Source organism: Cryptomeria japonica, chromosome 8, assembly GCF_030272615.1.
Source record: "Cryptomeria japonica chromosome 8, Sugi_1.0, whole genome shotgun sequence".
Classification (NCBI taxonomy): Eukaryota; Viridiplantae; Streptophyta; class Pinopsida; order Cupressales; family Cupressaceae; genus Cryptomeria; species Cryptomeria japonica.
The window spans coordinates 367,629,784-367,653,485 of NC_081412.1; the positions used below are offsets into that span (position 1 = coordinate 367,629,784).

Consider the following 23,702-nt stretch of genomic DNA (forward strand, 5'->3'; position numbering starts at 1 on the left):
GGGTAGTTGTGCGCAATCATTTGGTGTAGCATTGTTTTGAAAGAATAGATTACTGCTAAATAGTGAAGTGAATGTGAGAATTTTTGATAGCTGTTTTTGGACATTGTTTAGAGGGTCGACAGAAGTAAAAAGGGTGTTGTGTAATAGTGTTGGATATAAAAATATGGTGTGAGTTTTTTTAAAAATAAAATCTTTTGAAAAAGATGTTTGGTTGGAGTCAAAAGAAGCGAGTATATTTTGTGTATCATTTCACAGCAAGGTTTTATTAAGATTTAAGAGCTACAACAACAAAGTATGGAGAGGACTGATCCTGTGAAAAGCATTTTTCTAATATAGAGCATTTTAGTTTTCACTGCAAGCTGAGAGAAAGAGGAGTTGGTGCTCAAGCTGGGGTTGGTGCCTCAGTATACTGTAATTGGTGCTCAGCTGGGGTTGGTGCCTCAGTATACTATAGTTGGTGCTTCAGTTCTTTAGAGTTGGTGCTCAGTGTTTGTAATCCGGGTTGGTGCCCATTTCTTCTTAATGAAATCTATTTGGTGCCATGGTTTTTTACCCGAAAGGGTTTTCCACAAGATATCTGGTGCATGCATCTTCATGATTGTTCTTTTCATGTTTTATGTGGTTTTAGGTTTTTAAAAGTAAAACAAATCTAAAACACTGATTCACCTCCCCCCCCCCAACTCTCAGTGTTTCTTGTGTTTCTCATTTAATAGAGTCTCGTCCAAAATAGGATGGCCATTATCTCTTTCCCTAATGGCAAATGTGATGAATCCAGTCACAATGGCCTTGAACTCTCCTACGGAGACACTTGGCACGGTTTCCAACTTGTATTCCAACATGGCAGTATCAGTTTCAAACTTTCACACTTGCAGAAAAACTTCTACCATCTCGACACAGTCTCCTAGGTCTTGTGCATTATGCCTGAGAACAAGGAAACATTCTCCAAATGTTCCCTCGAGAAGGATTCCATGAAGAAAAATTCATGTAATCTGTCCTTCAGGTTGTCCACAGTCAACTCCTCCTCAATTAGTCTTTTTCCTCCTCAATTAGTCTTTTTCCTCTCAAACCTTCTTGATCGTTGTCCTCAATAGTGCTGACTCCATATTGGATCTTGCAAAGAATTCTTTTCCAGTGCTCATTGCATAGAACCATTGAGGGAAATCATATGCCTTATTTTCATTGATGACCTCTCCATCTATCAATGCTTGCCTAGGAGTCTCCATTAGTGCCTCAAGACATGGAATAGTCAAGTCTTGATAAATGTGCGCATCCTCCCATGAATTGTCCACGCTTTCCAATCTGCCAAGGATAGCCAGGATCCTCCAGTAGAAATGAGCCAAGTCCTCAATAAATTTGCAAGTTGTAGTGAAGACATTTTCTACCCACTCCTTAAAACATTGAGCCATTTTCCTTATTTGTTCAATTCCATCCATTGATTCCTTTGGGAGAGAAGAGGGAGGCACAAAAAAAAAGTCTTCCTCTCTAAATGGATGCATCAAGAATCATACATATTCACATAAGGCTTTGTTTTCACTCTTCAACTTCCTATTTTTCTCTTCCACTTTCTTCATCCGCTCCTTCAATGCTAAGGAAGATTCATCAAATTCTTCTGTCACTTGTGTCTTGGTAGCATGCCCCAGGTCAACTGTTGTAACATCATACTCATGTAGAGTAATCTCATTTATGTCCTTGTCAACCCTGGGTACAGCTACATGCAAAGTCTTGTATCCTGATTCATCTCTCGTAACTTTAGAGAATTTCTTCACCACCTTCCTTTATGCCAGCTTGCTTATCCTGTTCAGAAATTCTTCAATCTCAAGTGCTGGATCCATCTCTTCCTTCGGCTCTTTTCTCATTCTTTCTTTCAACCAATCTGGACCGGCTGCCTATTGATCATGTATCTTAGGTTGTTCCCATTCCTATGTAACTACCTCAAAAGGTCCTAAGTCTCCCATGTTTGTTTTCCTGAAACAATCCTAAATGTGTTGTTTTGTATCCGGAGGAAGTTCCTGATTTCCTATTACCTGTCCTGTGAAGATGTCGACTTCCTGCACACTTGAAGAGCTAACAAGCGACTGTGCTTCCTCCAACCTTGGCCTCTTATGTTGTGATTCCTCTCTTTGAACCTCCTTCCTCTTCTTTGCTTGTGAATTCTCGAGGACACATTTCTCCTTTCTAAGTTCTATCCTTTCTTGTGAAATTGCTTCTTCTTGGGCCTAAGCTCCTGATGATCCTTCAACGACTTCATCATGGGATTCCAAGTCTTCCATCAAATTAAAAGTCAAGCGGGCATTCTTTGCCTTCAACTTAGCAATGTGACGTTCAACCTAGTGCCTTGTGAATTTCAAAATTGGCCTGCTTAAGATATCCAAATCATCAATTTCTAGTTCTAACCAGTTAGGTATCTAAATTGGCTTATCCTTTTCTTTTTCATAATCTGGGTGAATGGTATTCACATTTTCTATCTGGTCCGGTAATTGGATAGTTTCACATATTCTTATCAACTTAGAGGCAATCTGGAGAACATTCTTCTTTTGATCTCATAGTCATCCTTGGCGTTAGCCCAATAATCCTCCAATTGCATCCTATGCCTATGCCTTACGCCAGCCACCATTCTAATCTTGTCATAGGGATTGAAATTCACTATTGCGGTGTGGGGTGTTAGAATAGCAGTTCTGTTGGTATGTTTGTTGTTGTACCAAAAGCTCAAGCTATCAACGTTCGTTACAAATGCCAAACTTACCCATATCCATAGGAGGCGGTTAAATCATGTCGCGAACCCCGAAGGAGGTGTTGACCACCAAGTCAACAATCTCCCCCTCAACACCGACTAGGGTTCCACACCGACAGAATGAAGGAGACCTCTTGGGATTCAAACCCGTGACCCAAGGCTCTGATACCAATTGCTGGTATGTTTGTCGTTGCACCAAAAGCTCGAGCTATCAACGTTCGTTACAAACGCCAAACTTACCCAGATCCATGAGAGGCAGTTAAGCCATGTCACGAACCCCGAAGGAGGTGTTGACCACCAAGTCAACAAGCTCATCCATTGACTTCACTATTGCCAATGATGGGTACATTTCATCATAATCTCCTATCACAATTGGAAATTCAAGCCCAATCTTTTTCTTCTTCTTTTGAATCTTGTCATAGGCAGTCAACTGTCTAGTTACTTCCAACAACACCATCTTATATGTTGGATGCCTTGGGAGTCTATAGGGTTGGGCAGAGAATCCTTGGACCCGGATGTAAGCAAATTTTGGAAACTTAATGTACCAGACCCCATACTTCTTTACCAACTTCCTCGCTTCTTGTGACAACCTTGTGTGAACACCTCCTTGTAAAGATCTGGCAATATGCATGGTGAAGGTGTCACTAGCTTTCTTGAAAGTAGGGTTGTACAAGTGCAATTGTGGGTAACACTTGTAGACTTTCAGCTATCCTCGACTGCATCCCATGGGTCCTTTGCCTGTTAATCCGCTGAACTTGCCCATTCTAGTCAACATGTAGACAACATACGAGCTCATGTAGAAGGATTGGGACTGCTTCAAATTTCTCAACTGCTCCTCCAGGTTGTTGCTAATTATTCTCGCCCAAACTACCACCTTTATGGCATCCATTGCTTCCTCAAAAACATCCAAGACTTGAAGATGTAAGCCTGTGGACATCCCATAACCCTGCTCATCATCAACACAAGATCACTATATTCTTGCTTGAAGTCCATGCTGGTGAGCTACATGGGCATCTTTGAAATGTGAGGCTTCCACTTCTGCATCCAATTTTTGTTGATGATTCCAGCGCATCTTTCTATGCCACAATCATAAATCAAAGTTGCTCTTTCCTTGGTCTTATACATCATGGATTGGAATGTGGGGGTTCCATAAGCTTCACCAATTGCTTCAACAGTGAGATTTGCCAAGAGCTTGCCATCAGGTGCCCAAATCACTCTTCTCTCAGCATCATAATGTTTTGCACATTCCATGATCAGCTTAGGGCACTGGATAGCAGGAGGGAAGTCGGCAACTACTACAATTCCGCTTCTAACTATCTTCTAGTTGCTAATGGAGGATGTTCGTCTTGACCAAATATTCTCTTTTTGAATTCTCCCAACTTGAAAGTTCCCAAGTTGGTATCACTAACTTCTCTCCATTTTGAAATAATCTTTGACTCCGAGAGGAATCCTCTCTGTTCGTTCTTGATCTATGCTTGCCGGGAAGTGTTTGCCACCTTGCTAGATTCTGCCATTCCTGCAAAATAAAATAATTAACATTAAATTCTTGATAAGAGAAATTTAGAAATCCATCAAGGGAAGAATTCCATGCTGCCAGTTCCAGACTTGGAATAAATAAAAAACGTCCAAGAATAAGAATTTTTGGATAAAAATCACACCCTGGCTTTTCTTCACTTTTGCTCTTGCTTCAATTTCTCCAAAACATGATGTGAGGAATGAAGCCTAAAATCCTGTTTAAATAGGAATCGTCCACCAAGTTGCTAAGTTGGAAATGAGATAATTTTAGCAGATGCATTAATTCATTCCAATCACACTTCATGTTTCCTTAATGAAAAAGAGACAACTTGTCATTCCAATGGACCCCCCTCGTCATACCAGGCTTTAAAAAATAGGAACTTCCATAATACCTTGAGTTATGCTTCATTAATGCGGAATATTCCATTTTGCATGTTACCAACTTGTCTTTTACGAAATTCTTTCTATCCTGGGTGTATATGATAAATTTCCTTGCCTTACAAAAATTTCATGATTTTCTCCATCCCTAAGGAATTCTTGAACACATATCAGTCTTGGAGAAGGAAAATTCTTTACTTCCAGAAATTTTGCCATTTCATATCCTATGAATGCTTGGGCATGTATTGTCCTAAAGGAGGAATTTTCTGACACAACCGTTTTTCCCATTTTCAAAGAATTTTGTCCTACCCGAAGTCTAAAGGGGAAGAATTTCCAACATAGAGCCAATTTTTCACTGTTTTCAAGGCCCCAGACATGCATGAATGCATTTAGACCCTGGAGGAGGAATTCTAGTCATGAGGAAAAATCCTCCTCAGCTGTGGATTTGCGCCCTCCTTCCCGTCCTAGGTGCATTTTGGAGGTGAAGGAGGAATTTTGTGTTTTTGGAATAATCCTCCACTGCTAGTGAAATGCACCCCAGGAGCCTACCTGGACGAATCTGGGGGTGAAGGAGGAATTTCCTCCAACAAGGAAAATCCTCCCTACCTTGGGATTTGCACCCAAAGGGGGAGGATGGGCGCATTGTAGGGGTCATGGAGGAATTTTCAAGTTTTGGGAAATTCCTCCACTTCATGAGGATTGCACCTATTCTTCTGGATCTTGTTCATTTCGAGTAAGGTGAAGGATTTTTTGAACTTTGGAAGATTCCTCTTGTTCTTGGGAATTGCGCCCAAGAATAGATTTTCAATGCCTTGTCCTTTTCAGGGAGGATTTCCAGATAGCCACATTCTGATCACCTGCCTGCTTTTCAACTTTTTCGAATTTAGAACTAGAAATTTAGGAACATTATATCGTCAGTGCTTTGCCAGTTGTCAAAGATAGACTTTCCAAAAGTACACTTACTAAAAATAGTAAGTTCTTCCAAACACAAAATTAGGGCAAACTGGGACACAGTGACACTAAAAATAGATATTGCTAAAAATAGTTTGTTTAAACACAAAATTAGGCCAATCTAGGCCACAGTGAAACTTACTTAAAATAGTAAGTGCTCACAATTCGGTCAAATTTCACTGGTAGCTTCCTTGAAGGATTCTCATTTCAATGCTTCACTCAGATTTCACAAAACCCTAGGCTACTGACTCCATTTCTAAGTCTAAAGGATAAAAACCCTAAAACAGACAATACAAGCTTCTAGACTTAGCCAAATTTCTCCAAAACACTTGCAAACTTAGCCAAAATTGCCAAAACACTTGGGGACTCGAGGAGATCAAAGAAACTATTGCCAAACTACCCAAAAGACCAAATGGACAAAAATGTAGGGGTTCCCCATTCGGAATGCAGTGATGTGTGATTAGGTCACAACAATACCCAACTACTCCTCTTCATAATTACAATCCTAGCATGGACTATGCTTGGCTTTCTCCACACATTGTTAGGGTGTAGAAATCAAAGGAGAGATAATCTCTTCAATCCGCTTTGCAAACATGGAGCCACAAGTTTCAAACTATTTTGAAAGAAACTCTAGAACCTAAGATTTCTCATTTTTCTCAATGTATCCTTTACCAAGGCTAACCACTGTAATCCCATATGGTCCATCTTGGGTTGTTGAATTCCAGGTGTTCTTTTTGTGAAGACTTGGGGACCATTAAGCACTAGCTTTTTCCAAGAGCTCAATCTACTTGGACCTAGATTCATGACCTCTCCAAATCTCTTTGGCATGAACCTTCATCATGGTATATTGTTTTTCTAGGAAACTAGCCCAAATTTTTGGCACAGTTCAGCCAAATTCAGCATGCTTTCTATTCTAAGTGAAAATCCTATTCTATTCAGAAAAATAGAAAGTCACTATTTTTTCAAATGCTTTTGTTAATCAACAGTTCTCTTTGCATGCAAAATCAGTTATCAACCCTAATATTCTTTTGCACATTCAATCCTAGGCCAACAAAGTGGTGCACATTTGTAGGCACTTCTTGATCATTGAGGCAATCTTCCTTGCATTCTAGCAAGGGTTCCTTTTGTTGCTTCCAATTCCTCCTCTACCAACTTCACTGCTTTATTCTTGCATTAATGGTGTTGATGAAATAGCTTCGGTTGATATCCTTCTTAACTAAACGACATAGCTAATTTGCCTAATTGGCCTATCGGCCTTAGACAAATTAAATCGTTGAATATAGAATGATTAAAGTAAAACACGATTTGCATATTCATTAAATATACGAGTCACATAAATCCCGTCAACCTTCAGGAGTCGTGATTAATAAACCGATGTGTAATTAAACTTAACCAATGCAAAACGTGTGATTGGAAACCGACATTTGAAGAGTTGCGATGGTTGAAGACTCTCTCAATCGGGTATATTTATGAAGGTTCGTATTCTTATCCAATGCATAGAAAGCAGATAGTCAGTGATTATCGGATTATTCACAGCAGATAGTTCGTGGAAATTGTATATCACTCAGCATACATCTCGTGGAGATTGCATAGCAGATTGAAGACATATATAATAGTTCGTTGATAGTGTATGATTGAAGAAGACAATCTACAGCAGGTTGAGGATCAACAAAGGAATACCCATTCCTTATTGCAGATCAGATATTTCCCATATTATATTATTAATATATATAGCTTCAAGAGTGAAGCCAAATCCTTTGTAAAATCTCTTGACACATTTGAAATATTAAAGTCATATTTAATTGCTGGGTTTTTCACCTTTAAGCGGAAGGTTTTCCCAGGGTAATATCTGTGCATTATTGTGTTACCTAATCTGATCATAAAACTTAACAAATGGATGGCTCCGAAGATCCTTTGCATAAGAAGTAAATATTTCTTCTTCTAAGTTCATGCATGTTGTCAACATTCTTCCTTGCAATGAAAAACTCTTTTTTTGCTGGCTAGAAGGAGATGTCTTGGAGTAGAGTTTGGTCCTTGGCACTGAAGACTCTAGTCTTTCCTACGAACAATTCCTTCTTTCCTTGATCTTCTAATGTAGTTTATAAGGCCTCTTTTCCTAGGATTCCCTGCTTCAATTGTTTTCAAGAAATCATAAAAGGAGACTTAGTCTTTGAATTCATCAAGTAATTCTTGATATTGATCAACAATTTTGGTGGCCTCTTGTTCATAGTTCATCTTTTCTTTTTGTACTCTTATCGATATCTCTTGGATAGGATCTACATCTTCTTCCTTGGGTAAGAATTTAGGTCAGCAATCCATGTTCTCTCTCCTACAAGCTGACAAGGTCACCAGTTATGATTCCACTGTAAAATCCTTCCACATGATTTTGTCCCAAACTTGCAATTTTCTAATTTTAGCTTGCAAACATTTCATCAAACACTTTGCATACAATCTATTAAGAAAAAATCCTGATTGCAATCATTTTGAACAGCTGTAACTTAAATTCCATATCATATATTCATCATAATTTCATACCATTATTTATAGATTACGCAATGTATTTTGTCAAACAACAGGCAAACTTTCCATAGAACTGGAAACAATTAAAATGAACAATACAGTCCGTTGTTCCAAAAATCTGAATTACAAATATGTATATACTTATTTTTCTAACCTCCAAAATGATGCCAAACATACTTGCGATAATGAAATGCCAAAGATTCTAAACTGAGTCTAAATTTGAACAGCACTTGAAATGAGTGGTTAGAACTTCCAAATCTCTTCTTACAACAAACTAATCACATAAGTTTTCACTCGAACAGCAATACCCTGAGTCAGCCAAATAAAAATGGTCTCAATAAATGGCAGCATCCAATCTTCAAGCTGCCTGTAACACATATATATAGCTGCGGCTAGGGTACCAAACTCCAAATATTTGTCAAAAAAAATCTTCGAAATGCTTCACAAATTTATCATTTGTCATACAAATCTTCAATAAATTTGAAACCTTCAGCACTCAAGAAAAGCAAGATAAATCTAAAAAAAATAATTCTCCTTTCAGCACAAAATCTCTTTAATCTTTGATAAAACTACACAGCCTGTGAACTCTGAATGAATCCACCAAGGATTGCCTAGGTGAGTTTTCGTCCACGAAACCAATATAGCCATAGAGTTTTCGTCCTAGGGCTGTAGCTAAACAAATGCTAAAGCTCTCAATAGAGTTTCCAGAAAATGAAATGTCAAGAATGAGCTTTCTTTCCTCCAAAACCCTTCTTACAAGCACTTTTTGAAATAATAAAATATTAATATTTGTGGACCCTCTTATTTTCCCCTCCAAAAAGTGACTTTAGACTCCTTTCAAATAATTAAGATGTCTTTTAATTTTTACTTTTAGGACAACATTTAATTATTTATTTATTTTCTACACATCCAACTGAAGTTACGAAAATATTAAAATGGACCAAATATGTATTCCAACCATGCAAAACATTCTTAGGCTCTCAAGATATCAATTTTTTTGAAAATTGGTGCCTTCCAAAAATAGCAAACTTCTCCAAGAAGTGTGGAGAGCTCCTAGAGTGTCGAAATTGCATCCTAAAAGTATCGTTGGACTCATCTTGATTACCTAAGCTTGCTGCCACTATTAATACTTAAAATTCCTTTCCAATAAAGTTGGCATTCTCCACGACTCTTAAAACTTTCCAAGAATGTTGGAATGGACTGAAAAGTGGACATTACACTACATCACCTGGATATCTATTGCACTTGCTATATTGTGTGAAGAGTCATCACATTACATGCCAAAATCACACAGATTTATCACATCGCACAAAGACCTATAGCATTGCCACATCATGTTTATTTCATCACATTGCCATATCACATTGATTTTATCGCATTGCCACATCACATTGATTTTATCGCATTGCCACATCACATTGATTTTATAACAACAGTATTTTAGTATCAGTTTTTGTTGTAGGAGATTTTTCAATCCCTTCTCGCTTCTTTTCATTTTTTTGTAGACAATTTAAGCAACTTGTAGTTTGTGCTTATTTTAATCATGTGACAAATGTTACTAATTGCATACTTTTTTTTTTGTTCTATAGATTTTGATGAAATGCTCATACCAAGGAGGGTACAAGAAGATTCAAGAAGACTCTATTACTTTACATGGATATGTATCCTTTCATAGTGTCTAAATACTTACTATTATTGTTACTAAGAATGTCCATGTACTTTGAAATATATGCCCAATGTAAGATTTGCATCCACATTAAAATGGTGACAAGATATAATGTTGAAATTAGCATACCCACATTTAGTTTTGTGCCCACCTTGGTGAAATTAGCATACACATGCCATTTCCCATTTAGTATGGCTCATGGCTTGATTCCTATCCATCTTTAATTACCCTCGCTTACACCATTCCCATACCTTTGTTATTTACTCATCATTATCACACCCTCATTTGAACTTATTTCCATACATTTTCTCCTTACCTCAAGATCATCACCTTATCTTGTTGGTTCATTTCCGAGTGATATGGGATTAACCTAGTTCAATCATAAAGTGTGCAGGTATGACCGCAAAATTCAAATGTTCAAATGCAAATTCCAAGTTTCTCATCCCCTTATACTAGCCATTATGACCCAACTTAACACAATATTCAACATGTTATGTCATAGTACTTAAAGACATTCAATGTGTAATTAATTAATAGGCATTAGAGCACACATTGACTTCTAAAGGGTATTAATGAATCAAAACTACATCATCATCATATAGGTTATCTAAATGCCTACATATGCTGTCTTTAATATTGCTCATGGTTGTTAATCCAACCTCTCAAAGAGGTTTGACCTAGGAGAACACATTCACCTATCAAGTCAACAAGCTTCAAAATAGTATCTCTGGACACCTTGACAGATCCAAGTACCGGAAAAGCAAAGGCAATCCATTTATTAGGCACTCACCCTATCAATACAATCCCATGCAGCATAAACCAACTTTGTGTGGCAATCGGGATCTAACTCATGGCACGAGGTATTCATCTTAATCATTTTTTTGTGCCAATTCAGGTTTTGAGACAACCATTAGACCAAACACATTAATTTTCGGGAGGTGGTGATTCAGTTCAGCACATCATCAGCATCATTCCTTCATCATTGGTTTTTAAGTTAAATATACCTAACCATTTATTTAACCTTTGAGTTTAGTTTTCATGTATTTGTTGCAATTATCTATCCCAGCCCTATTATCTAGGTTAATTGTTTGCTAATTGATGACATTTATTTAATTTGCCTAGATAATTTATGTAAAGGGATTTTATTTCTTTACAATTATAAACCTCTAGGAAATCATTTTTACTTTCATGAGGTAGAATTCAACTAGGAGAAATCGTTTCTTGTCAGTAATCCCATTTTTTCTAATGTATTAGAAATTTATGTCTCTCTTCTAACACTACATATGTTGTAATCTAGAATTCCTCAACTTGGTCCTTTTGCCATATCATCATTCCTCTTAAAAGACGCAGCTATAAGCTGGTAGATCATAAGGAAGGAATACATGCAATGCCTATACCAAATCATGACTGTTTGTGGAAGCTGTCAATAAAGTATACTTCCTCTTCTAATTAGGAGTATTATAAATAAGGAAAACTTGCAAATTAGGCAACGTATGCTCCCTGTTCTAGTTGAGAGTAATATTAATACCTGCAATCCATAAAATAAAGACATGTAAATCAAGGTAGCCTATCACACATTCATTTTCAACATTTAATTACATATTGCATATATTATGTGATCTTCCTTAGTTAAACTGAAGCTATTTCCAATCAAGAAAACAACTTACAAAACTTGATGGTTATGTACAAACCTGCCAAATAAATGCATTTTCACCTTGTGTTGCCTGGCAACCATTCTCAAAGACAGCCCTAGCCTCCACATATTTTGCCTGCTTCATCAAGATCCTTCCAAGTGTCATATATGGTCTTCCATCATCTGGCCAGTCTCTAATGCACTGGAAAGAAACCCAACAATTAAAATGCAAGGAGCTAAGTCTTAAAAACACAATCAAATAATTTAAGAATCTGAATCAGCAGGACCAAGAGAATATGGATAAAGGAAAAGAAACAATATTTTTGAAAGCATAAAACAGAGGACAGTTTATCAATACAAACTAAGGATACCTAAAGTGATTTGAGTTACTTCTACTATTAAAGGGATGATGACAAAACTCAGCATCAACAATAGCATTTGTATCTGACCCCCATTATATGAAATAATACAAAAGGAGGAAATTTTACCATGACAAACTTTGCTACTCATATTCCAGCACATGATAGCACAGACATTATTATGACACTATTAATCAATTTCAGTTTTTGCCCAGCAGTCTTTGACATTCATGGAGAGGTAAAAATATATGAATATTACCAAAATTTTGTACACAAATACTTCATTAATTAAATTTAGATCTCTACACAGATACAGGATGTCCAGTACACCAACAATCAGTAAGTCTAAAATATTCCGTCATGTTACAGTCTGATTGGGCGATCATTAAGTCTTAAATCTTCCATCACGTTGCTGTCTGATTGGGCAAGGATAGTACAGTCATAGACAATTATCATGGTACAACATAAATAACTTTTAGTGAAATAAGTAAACCCTCCTTATGCTTAGTGTATGTGGTGAACCCTTGCTGGTTCAACTCTTCAACCTGCTGTAATTTGTAGATCTTTGTAATTTTGATTATTAAGATGGTCTTTCAGAAATAGACAGAAGTTGCAGAAGGGGGTTTCTTTAATTTGCAACACATATTGAAATAATACATGAAATTAATCAGCTGAAACAATAAACTGGAGAATTTAGAAGCATACCCGTAGGTCCTTAGCCAATTTATTGAATTTAAAGAATTCAATCAGCAACTTACAAGCTCTGATTTTTTATTCTGAAACAATTCAGATCTGCTCTTATTTAATACTAAGACACCCAAACAGTGGAAGATGGCGCCAATAAATGAGCAAGCTGTGTGTTTGGGAAAAGAAGCCTCCAAACCACAGAAAAATTAACAATAAAACAGTAAATAGGAAACCTACAACAAATCTGCCTTGTAAGAAGCCAAATCTGCCCCAATTTAATTCAATTTGACTTTTGAATGAAACCAACCAAGCTGCAACAATTCGATTGATCTTTCACAATCTCAAAGCTACTGAATTCTTAAGAATGCACGCTCTCCAAAACAGGTCCAAACCCTAGCCGCCATAGCCAGGTGCTCAGAAGAAATGTCAAATGCTCAATATCAATGAATGAGGTTTAATTTCCTCTTGGCTGCCTAAATACCCAAAAAGTACGATTTTTGGCAATTAGGTTTTTAAAAATCATAACTTGCTTTTAGGCTTCCCAACTTAACCCTAAAAGTAACACCCAACTTAGGAGATATTAAATTTTCACTTAAATAAATTTAAGTGATGCACTTTGTGGTTTTATTTTAATATTTCATTAAAACATTAATTGCCTGTGGGAATCACTTAAAAATTCATATCTCCCTCATTATTGCTCAGAAACTGAATCTGTCAGAAGCTGGGGCCACTGTTCGCCATGCTAATGAAAATAGGACCATGTCTATTTTTAGTAGTTTTTCCCTAAAAATTAGGAAATCCTCATATAATGTCAAAAACCGATGAAACGAAGACCAGAACCGAACTCAACACTAAACTAGAACAAATAGACAGACCACTCCTCAAGATACTACATCACTAACCCCCTTATCCATACCCTGTTAGCCTACAAGGGTCCAAAAATAGGCTAACTCCTCAAACCACTGTCCCTGACTAGGATGGGGACATCATAGTCCACCCTCCCAGAATTTGCTTGTCCTCAAGGAAACTCAATGTTGGATGCTGTAAAATGTTATCACACTCCCAAGTAGCATCCTCTATCGACAGATCCCTCCATTTAATCAAAAATTCCCTGAGGACACTTCTCTGCAAATGACACTCTTTGAATTCCAGAATGGCCTCAGGTACTAGCACTAACTTCCCCTCATCATCTAGGGGTGGTAAAACTGTAGAAGGAACTATCTATTGTCCCAATGCCTTCTTAAGGCGTGACACATGGAACACATTATGAACCTTACTATCAGCTGGTAAATCTAACTCATAAGCCACCTGGCCAACTCGCCTGGTAATCCTAAAAGGACCATAATAACGTGGCTTGAGTTTCTCTGAGCCCTTCTTCCTAAGAGAGGACTGTCTATAGGGTTGTAGCATCAGATACACCATATCCCCAATCTCAAAAGATCGCTCAACCCTTCTCTGATCAGCATATTGCTTGTTGATTATGAGCCTTCTGAATATTATCACAAAGTGCTCTCATAATATCTTGGTTCTCCTGTAACAGATTCCCAGCACTCGGTACTCTGCAATCGCTCATCAATAAATCCAGAAAACTAGGAGCATCATATCCATACAAAGCTCTGAAAGGTGTCATCTGAATAGTCATGTGGTGAGTGGAATTATGACAATACTCCCACAAATGTAACCACTTCACCCAAGCCTTCTGCTGCCCTGAAATATAGTTCTGCGGGTATCCTTCAACCCATTTGTTGACAATCTCTGTCTATCCATCAGTATGGGGGTGGTAACTGGTACTCGGAGTGAGCTCTGTCCCGCAAAGTCTGAATAACTCCTGCCAGAAGTGACCCATGAACCTGCCTCCCTATCACTGACAATACTCCAACATAAACCATGCAATATGAATACCTCACGAAAGAAAAGATCAGCCACCTGTCCAGCTGAATAAGTAGTCGTGATCGAGAAGAAATGTGCATACTTAGTCAACCGATCAACTACCACATAAATGTTGTCTCTCCCTTGAGCTTTTGGCAAGCCCGTAAGAAAGTCCATAGACACGCATTCCCACTTCCTGTCAGGAATAGGAAGTGGCTGAAGTAACCCTGCAGGAAAGTTGTGCTCCTGCTTGTTCTGCTGGCAAACACAACACTCTCTGACATACTGAAGAACATCAGACTTGAGACCCTTCCAAGAGAATCTCTCTCATACCTGCTTATAGGTCTTAAAGTAACCGGGATGTCCAGCCATAGGTGAATCATGGAAAGTCCTCAATACTATGCACTTCACCTCAGAACCTAGGACTAGAAATATCCTCTCTTTGTAAATGATGAGGTCATTCACAAGAGAGTACCTGTTGTCCTATACTGTCCCATCAATAATACTAGAGGCCCATAGATTCTTGGCATACTCTGCTATAATCAAGTGTTTCCAATCTTCGGAAACAGCTGCCATGGAGCTCAAATGGGGGCGGTGAGATAAAGCATCAGCAACAATGTTTTGAGTTCCTTTGACATAGGAGATGTCAAAATCATAAGACTGTAACTTGCTGACCCACTTCTGTTGACGCTCATTTAGATCCCGCTGTCCAAGGAAATGCTTCAAACTATTATGATCAGTTTTCACACAAAACTTGCTGCCAACTAAATATTGCCTGAACTTGCCCATTGCATGCATGATGGCCAACATTTCCTTATAATAAATACTATAGCTCCTCTCTGGACCCCGAAGCTTCCTGCTCTCATAAGCTATAGGATGACGATCCTGCATAATTACTGCACCAATACCCTCTCCACATGCATCACAACGAAGCTCAAAAGGTTTGGTGAAATCGGGTAAAGCAAGGACTAGACATGTAGTCATCAATTGCTTGAACTTCTCAAAACACTCCTATGCAAGAGGTGTGTTAGGGATAAATAACACATGTTAGCAAGAATAATATTTATAAGTGTGTTTATGTTGTGTTTATGGTTATGTTTTGTCGCCGAGAGGTTCCCGTCGGGTAGTTGGGAGTTGGTGACGGTTGGCAACTTGGCCAACCGTCGGGTCTATATATTGTTTAGATGGAACCTCGGCAAGGGGGATTAGGTATGGAGATATTCATATCAATCAATAAAGATATAACTCTTCTGGTCTAGTTGTTTATTGTTATTACTTATGCTGTGACATATGAATGTATTGGTACATGAATAATTGGTACGTGTGGAAAACACTGTGTTATCTCTGAGTTTTACCAACCTTACACTAAGGATTAAACATTTGGGCGTCATTGCCTGAACTAACCTGGAGATAACTATGGCGGCAAGCGGAAGGAATTAATGGGTCGGCCATTCAACCAACAATTAATTGTTGTGGACAGCGACACGCACGAAGAGAGTACCGCGGAAGAGGCACAAGAGGATCAGTTGATGGCAGACTTGGTAGAGTTGTGGGACGTGTCAGTCACCCAGTACGTGCAGAGAGAGGCTCAGGAGAGAGCCGTCTCGAAAGGCACGGTACGTGGTGAGCTCACCGTCAGCACTCCCCTCTTTGACCTACTCGAAAGTATTCCAAGGTTACTTGCCAAAAATTTGATTGCACTTCAAGACCGAAGAGAAGAAACTGCGCAAGAACTCCGTCGGCAACAGGTACTCCGAAGGTACAAGGCACGGAGCCGTAGGGAGGAAGAGGAGAGGGAGGCTAGTTGACACTGTACCTCTGGCACTTGATGCCCCTACGGCCAAACAAGGACAAACATACCACTGCCACCGAAGGAGTAGAGGAGGGAACTGTACGGAGATCCCTCCGCATAAAAAAACAGACCGACTGGAGACAACGGCTGAGGGAGGTTGTTGACTCGAAGAGCGCAGAGAAACACAGCAAAAGTCAGAGTGTGAGTCGGAGTCGTAGTCGGGAGAGACAAAGGCCGTGTATGTGGAAGGAGTTGGTCAAGGTCACTAGGAACCTGCCACTTCCAGATGTAGCGGAGGAAGACCTCACCGACCAGGCCCCACACTCGACGTCAAGTGAAGAGGACTCCGGAGCCGAGTCGCAAAGCAACCCCTCAGAATATTCTGAGCAAGGAAAGGAGGCGGTACGAGACCTGCACAAAGAGATCGCCACTATTTTTGAAGCAACATTATCTGGCATTAGGAATTTGTCCTTGTCAAAGGGTATCAAAATAGGAGGGTCAGATCCAGAAACCCCGGGAAGGAGGGACTATAGGAGCGAGGGTGACCAAAGCCCTGCGGACAAGGGCCCAACCAGGCCAAGAGCGTACGGTACCTCCCGGACACATAATACCTTTCCGGCATATAGTCATTTCCAAGCGCTACATTTAACCATCCAGGCAAGAACAATGGCACACACCCCGGAGAAACAAAAGCTTCCAAAATTCATGGGCGATGAGTCTGAGGCCCTTGTACGGCATTGTAAGACATGCGTGACCATTTGGGAGGCAAATGGCCAGGACAACCGGGATTACTGGTTGAAGGCATTTCCAGCCACTCTGCGAGGAATAGCCATTGACTGGTATATGGACCTAGATGCCCAATATAATAATAAAACATCCTGGAGCAATCTGAAGAAGGCTTTCGAAGAGGAGTTCAAACTCCTACGGAACGACAACGAAATTGTGGTGGAGATTTACAACACCAAACAAGGGAAAAATGAAAGTGTGCGCGCATATAACAGAAGGCTAAGGGAACTACTTAACAAAACGGAGAACCAGTCGACTGATGGCCTCAAGAAGCGATGGTTTGTGGAAGGATTGGTACCGTCCCTCAGACGGATGATGAAAGTGGTCCCTTTGCCCTCGTATGATGAAGCGTACAACCGCGCGATGGATATTGAAAGTGAAAACAAGACATCCCGGGGGAAGCGACGGTGACAGTACGGATGAAGACAGCGATGGGGGGTCCAAAACCGTGCAAGCACTCCGGAAGGGTATGATGAGGATGATGAAGGAATTAAAGGGTGACAAGGAAAGTGGTAGGGAAGGAAAAGAACTATGGTGCACCGACTGCAAGACTGAAGGACACACTAAGGGGAGTTGTCCCCGCAGAGTTTTATGTGACATCTGCCAAGTAATGGGGCATTCCACTAAGGAATGCCCGTACAACTTGAAAGCACGGAGCTCACAAGTGCTCTACGCCCAACCCAACCAAGCCACACCGCCGGTGACACCTCCAAAGCCAACAGCAAACTTTGACGCCTCCCCTGGAGGGTACAGAAACAATCGGCGAGGTAACAATAGATCCAATAATAACACACCAAGGAGTAGAATCCAATACGACACGAAGGGGCGACCCATGATTCAATGCAAGAAGTGCAACGAATGGGGTCACTTTGTGCGAGAATACCAAAACAGGGTGATGCAAGAAGTTTGTTGCGCAGATGGTGCGGCCCAAGAAATCACGAGGACATAGATTGTCCAAAACAAAAAGGGGTGAATATGCTGGACGTGGAAGGACCGGGAGAAGGCGCATTGGCAATCACAAGATTGCAAAACAAGAAAGCCATGTATCTTGACCCTTGCACGGAAAAGGAAAGGCTTTAGGAAGCCAGGGTGGATATCGAGCGAGCGATGGCAGAAGAGCGGAGGGCCTCGCACCTGGCTGCAAGTACACCACTCTGGTCAGGACCAAAGAAAACTATCATTAAGCAGATGTTACAGACCACAATACCCGTGCGGTATCCGACCTTCTGCAAACCATGCCACAATTGAGGATGGCCCTGACAAATGCAACCGGGGACACCACCCTCGGCCAGGAACACCAAACGGTGATGGAACCATGTAGTACGTTCCCGGTGAAAGGACTTGGTATAGACGCCATGAACCCTATGCTACTCACAGTAAGCGTTGGATGGAAACCGGCAGTAGTAGAGATCGATATAATGGGACAAAAGCTCACGAACACCATTGTGGATGGCAGGTCCGGAGTCAACGTACTACCGGAGGAAACTTGGAGAAGCCTTGGCAAGCCTACGCTCTGGCCACCAACATTCCACCCGGTCGGGGCAAACCAACACAGTATCAAACCCCTCGGTACCCTCATGGCACAAAAGGTGGTAATCGGGACGCAGCAATTCCTTCTAGATTTCGTAGTCATCCCACTGGAAAGAAAAGCATACGATGTCCTCCTGGGAAGGGGATGGTTGATCATGACCAGAGCCAATCATAACTGGAAGAAGAATACACTCACAATTGAGAGTGACGATCATAAGTATGTAATCGATGTAAGGAACCAGTCCGTCAGTGAAGAGCTCGCATCATCCGACTCCGACTCAGAAGATTCAAATAGATGGGAGTGGGGTTTTGAAGGAGACAGAGGAGGGAAAGAGCCCAACAAGGAAGGAGTGTTGGAACTGGACAAAGGTTCCGAAGATGGAACTAGTTCACTGGCCGGACTCTTTCATTGGCAAAAGGAGGACTATGAGGTCTTCCACCCAGAGTGTCACGTGCTGCAAATATGTGAAATAGGGGAATCAAGTGGCGGTATGGAAGAACAGTCATTTCCCCCGGAGTACGGTAGGTACCAGGAGGGAATGGCGCGGATGGACGACACGCCAGCTCACCAATTTGAACGAGATAAACCCATCAAGTACGAGGAAAGAGATGTGAAGAAGCTTAATCTCGACAATGAGGAAGAACCGTAGATGATACTTGTAGGGGATGACTGGAACCCTGTGTTGAAGGCAGCAGCCTTCAAGAAATTCCTAGAATATAAGGACATCTTTGCCTGGACTTACAAGGACTTGAAGGGGGTACCGTCGAAGCTATGCGTACATCGCATAACCCTCGTACCAGGAGCCCAACCGGTACGAAGGAGTTCGTACAGGATGAACAAAAACTACGCAGCCAAAGTAAATGAGGAGATCAATAAAATGCTAGAAGCAGGGATCATATTCAAAGTGGAAACTAGTGATTGGGTTTCCCCAATAGTCATCTCTCTTAAGAAGGAAGCTAATCAGATAAGGATATGCGTAGACTTCAGGTACCTGAATGCAATAACCATCAAGGATCCGTTTCCGATCCCATTCACTAACAGCATCCTGGAAGAAGTCGTCGGGCATGAGATATACACATTCATGGATGGATTCTCCGAGTACAACCAGATAAGTATCGCGGAAGAAGACAAGCTGAAGACCACATTTGTGGTGGAGGAAGGCATGTACGCCTATAATCGCATACCCTTCGAAGTATGCAATGCACCTGCAACCTTTCAGAGAATAATTCTGCACATTTTTTACAAGATGTCCGTAGGAAACTTCAGAGCATTCCTGGATGACTAGTCAATTTTTAGCGATCAGGACACCCATTTGAAGGCTCTGGGGGAGTGCATGGAAAGGTGTCGGAAGGCTAGGTTAGCCCTGAACCCAAGGAAATGCAGGTTCATGGTACCACAAGGGAAGCTTTTGGGCCACATCGTTTGTAAGGAAGGTCTGAAGACAGACCCGGACAAGATAGGAATGATTGTCAACATGGAAAGCCCAGCAAATGTGACAAGGGTGAAATCATTCCTGGGCCATGTCGGCTACTACCGGAGATTCATCAAAGGTTTTGCGTAGGTTTCTTGGCCCTTAGATAAGCTAACGAGGAAGGGAGAGTCGTTCGTATGGGGTATGGAGCAGGAAGAAGCCTTCAAAGAATTGAAAGATCGACTGGTGAGTTCACCGATATTGGTATACCCGGACTGGAACAAAGAGTTTCACGTACACGTCGATGCCTCCTACTTTGCAATTGGTGCTACCCTCATGTAGGTAGGGGCACAAGGACTGGACCATTCCGTCTTTTTTGCAAGCCAACTCCTGTCAAGGGCTAAACGGAACTACAGCACAACAGAGCGAGAGGCACTAGAGATGGTGTACGCAGTACAAAAGTTCCGGCACTACCTGTTGGCTACACCATTCACATTTTATGTGGACCATCTGGCACTAATGTACCTAGTAAATAAACCAATCATCCAGGGTAGGGTAAGTCGATGGCTACTACTCCTGCAGGAATTCACCTTCACCATTATCGTACGGCCAGGAAAGTCCCAAGTAATAGCCGATCAACTATCAAGGATCAGATCAGGTGAACCAGCCGAGGGGGTGAACGAAGACTTTCCAAATGCACACTTGTTCCAAATTGCAATACTACCAGCCTAGTATGAAAAGATAGGCCAGTACCTATCTACCTCCACATTTCCAAGAGAGATGCCTTCAGGGGAATGGAGGAAGCTGGCACTGAAGAGTAAGACATTCCAACTAATTAATGGGCTTCTATATAAAATGGGTCTCGACCAAATCTTGAGGAGGTGTGTCATGGAGGAGGAAATTCCCGGCGTGTTGAAGGAGGCACACGACGGGTTAGCAGGCGGACATATGGGACCAGATGCAACTGCCAGGAAAGTGCTTCTAGCCAGTCTATGGTGGCTAACTCTACACACTGACGCTCGAGAGTGGGTGATTGGGTGTGACACTTGCCAACGGGTGAGAAAACTACTCAAGAGGGACTTCATGCCTCTCTTTCCTTCGCCGTCGCAGGAGTTATTCGAACAGTGGGGTCTAGACTTTGTGGGACCTTTGAAGCCAAGTAACATGCACAGGTGTAAATATATTGTAGTAGCCACGGAATACCTCACCAAGTGGGGAGAAGCTAGGGCCTTACCGGACAACACGGCTCTAAGTACGGCACGGTTCTTGTATGAACAGATTGTCACAAGGTACAGGATACCCCTCCAAATCACCAGTGATAGGGGAGTGCACTTTGTCAATCAAGTAATTCGTACCATGACCGTAGAGTTTAAAATATTCCACAACCTATCTAGTCCGTACTATCCTCGAGCTAATGGATAGGCAGAAGCAACCAACAAGGTGTTGGTATCAATAATCTACAAATCATGTGGGTAGAACAGGAAGACTGGGAGGAAAGACTACCAGCCATGCTATGGGCGTATTGTACAACATACAAAGTCACTACCGGGTATACCCCGTTCCAGCTCATGTACGGGCAGGAGGCAGTAGTACCAGCTGAGTACACCGTACCAAGCCTTCAGGTGGCGGTGGATAACTGACTCGGTGATGAAGAGAGCTTGAAAGCAAGGCTTGGCGGATTGATAAAATTGGATGAACGAAGACTGGTGGCACAATGGGCGACGGAGGTGGCGCAACGCCAACGAAAGCATTGGCATGACCAGCACCTACGACGGGCCAACTTCCGACCGGGGCAGTTAGTTTTGAAGTATAACGGTCGAAAGGAACTTCGACCAGGGAAGTTCAAAGTCCGTTGGGTCGGACCCTATAAGATCAGAGAGGTCGGTAAGAACGGGGCAGTAAAGCTCTTGACTCTGGACAACAACCCGATCACAGACCCAGTGAACGGTTCCAAGCTGAAAATCTACAAAGAATGGAATAAACCTGTGATTGAGATTAACATGCTAGGATACGACACCAAAGGTCACTGGACCATTGGCTAGAGCAAGGAAGTCGAAGAAGACCCAGTGGTGAAAGGAGAACCCTAACGGAGAGATGAAGACTGGGCGAAGCCTTTGGCGGCCATGGAAGAATGACTTGTACCGAAAAGGGTGGAAGGTGTGGCGTTTCCTAGGATGCACAAGCACCTCACGAATGCGTATTTTCGGGACCCAGTTGTGTGGGTGCGGGTTTCAGGACATTGGAGGAAGCGGGCCACATACGAAGGACTTCGGGAAGGGTACATAGCATATGATATTGATGAAGAAGCGGAAGCCCAAAGGAGAGCGGAGAACGCAAATAAAGAGGAGGAACCAATGGACCTGGAGAAGGAGATCGACTTAGAGGTATATGGGGCAACCCTAGGTCCCTGTTTAAAAATAGTACTGAAAACAGAAGATCTATCCGTCATCGCCTTCCAGTCAGGCGAGGCAGAAGCCGGACCCAATTCATTGTACCGAGTGATCCCTAACCCCACAGGGCCACCGGAGGTTGACGAAGAGAAAGTAAAATGGTACCAACAATACGGGGATCACTACATTGACGGTCGATACAGGGGTGTGGGATCCGCTCCGTTAGTGGACACGATATGGGACCTAGAATATGTAGGGACATGTTGTCCACAAGAATGTTATAGGAGACTCCCACACGTCTGTATGTGGTTGCACGACTCAAAGATAAGAATGAAGACGCAAAACGATCGCTCAGGAATGAAGAGGAACAACAGTGGGGATGAGGACACCGAACAGGAACCAAACAAGAAATGGAAGGAAGACAGGACATGGAACAAAGGAACGGTGAAGAAGGTGAAAAAGAAGCATAGTATCTGGCCAACAAGGAGAAAACAAAGGGGGCAGAAAGATCATTCAGCAGCAGGGGCAGACGTAATAAACTGGCCAATGGACCCCAGAAGACCAATTAGAAGGCACAACCTGACCAAGGGATACCTTGGTAAACTAAAGGTACAGGGACTGATATTTAAAAAGCTTTGCCAAATAAAGGAAGTAAAACGACTGTTAAAGAAGGGGGTACTAAAGGGTAAGGAAGAGAAATAAAGGAGAAAGAAAAAAAATCAAAGTTGGCGAGTATTAGAAAATTGAAATACCAGGCAAAAATAAGCAAAATAACTATGGAAAAATTAAGACTGCTAAAAAGGCATTTATTTCATATTAAGTTAATAAAACATTTGCACCTAACCCTAACCCTGACAAGGATAGGGGACTATAAAAACCCCCAAAAGGCCCAATTGTACACAAAGCAGGGAAGGCAGCGAAGTGAACCCGGCAGCCAAGCCGAATCGAGAGGACGAAGGCAGGTAACCATACGGCTGAGCAAAGGAAGTAAATTCAGTCTGTACACCGTACTGACTAACCGTACGGACGTAAAGGCAGGTAGAGAAACAATGACAAATCCGTATGGCGTACGGATTGCATGAGTTGGGAAGCAGGAGAGCCAGAAGTCTGCGGTGTACGGCCTACATGTACGGACGTGACGAAGGAAAACAGACTATCAAATAACCCATACGGTGTACGGGGTACTGGGAGCATCTCAAGGGAAGGCGCGTGGCATACGGTGGTCGTACTTGGCCCGTACGGTGGGCACCAAAGTCAACGAAGTATTTCGTACGGTAGACAACTTCAGTGCCATATTTCGTACAGAGTTCAACACATACCGTATAGTTAGCTAAGAAGCGGGTATAGCAGTGTTCGGCGGCTGACGCAGGGAAGAAGGAAGTCGTGCGAACATGGAAACAAGTACCATACGGTACCGTATGAAGACTAGCACGCAATAGTCCGTACACACAGGCAGCAGGCAGGTATAAGAAGCAAGAGGCAA

The 23,702-nt window shown here is 41.6% G+C and overlaps 1 protein-coding gene across 4 annotated transcripts in view; it reads right to left on the minus strand.

Moving 5' to 3' along the window:
* LOC131066315 (protein high chlorophyll fluorescent 107) overlaps positions 1 to 23,702 on the minus strand; it is a 208,689-nt gene that overhangs the window by 139,917 nt on the left and 45,070 nt on the right. For 3 of the 4 annotated variants that reach the window (XM_058001049.2, XM_058001048.2, XM_058001051.2), the window contains exon 2: positions 11,453 to 11,596. In XM_058001049.2, coding sequence (XP_057857032.2) covers positions 11,453 to 11,596 — 144 coding nt within the window. Of the gene's footprint in view, positions 1 to 11,452; positions 11,597 to 23,702 lie in introns of those variants that run through there. The other variant, XM_058001050.2, reaches the window with a different exon arrangement.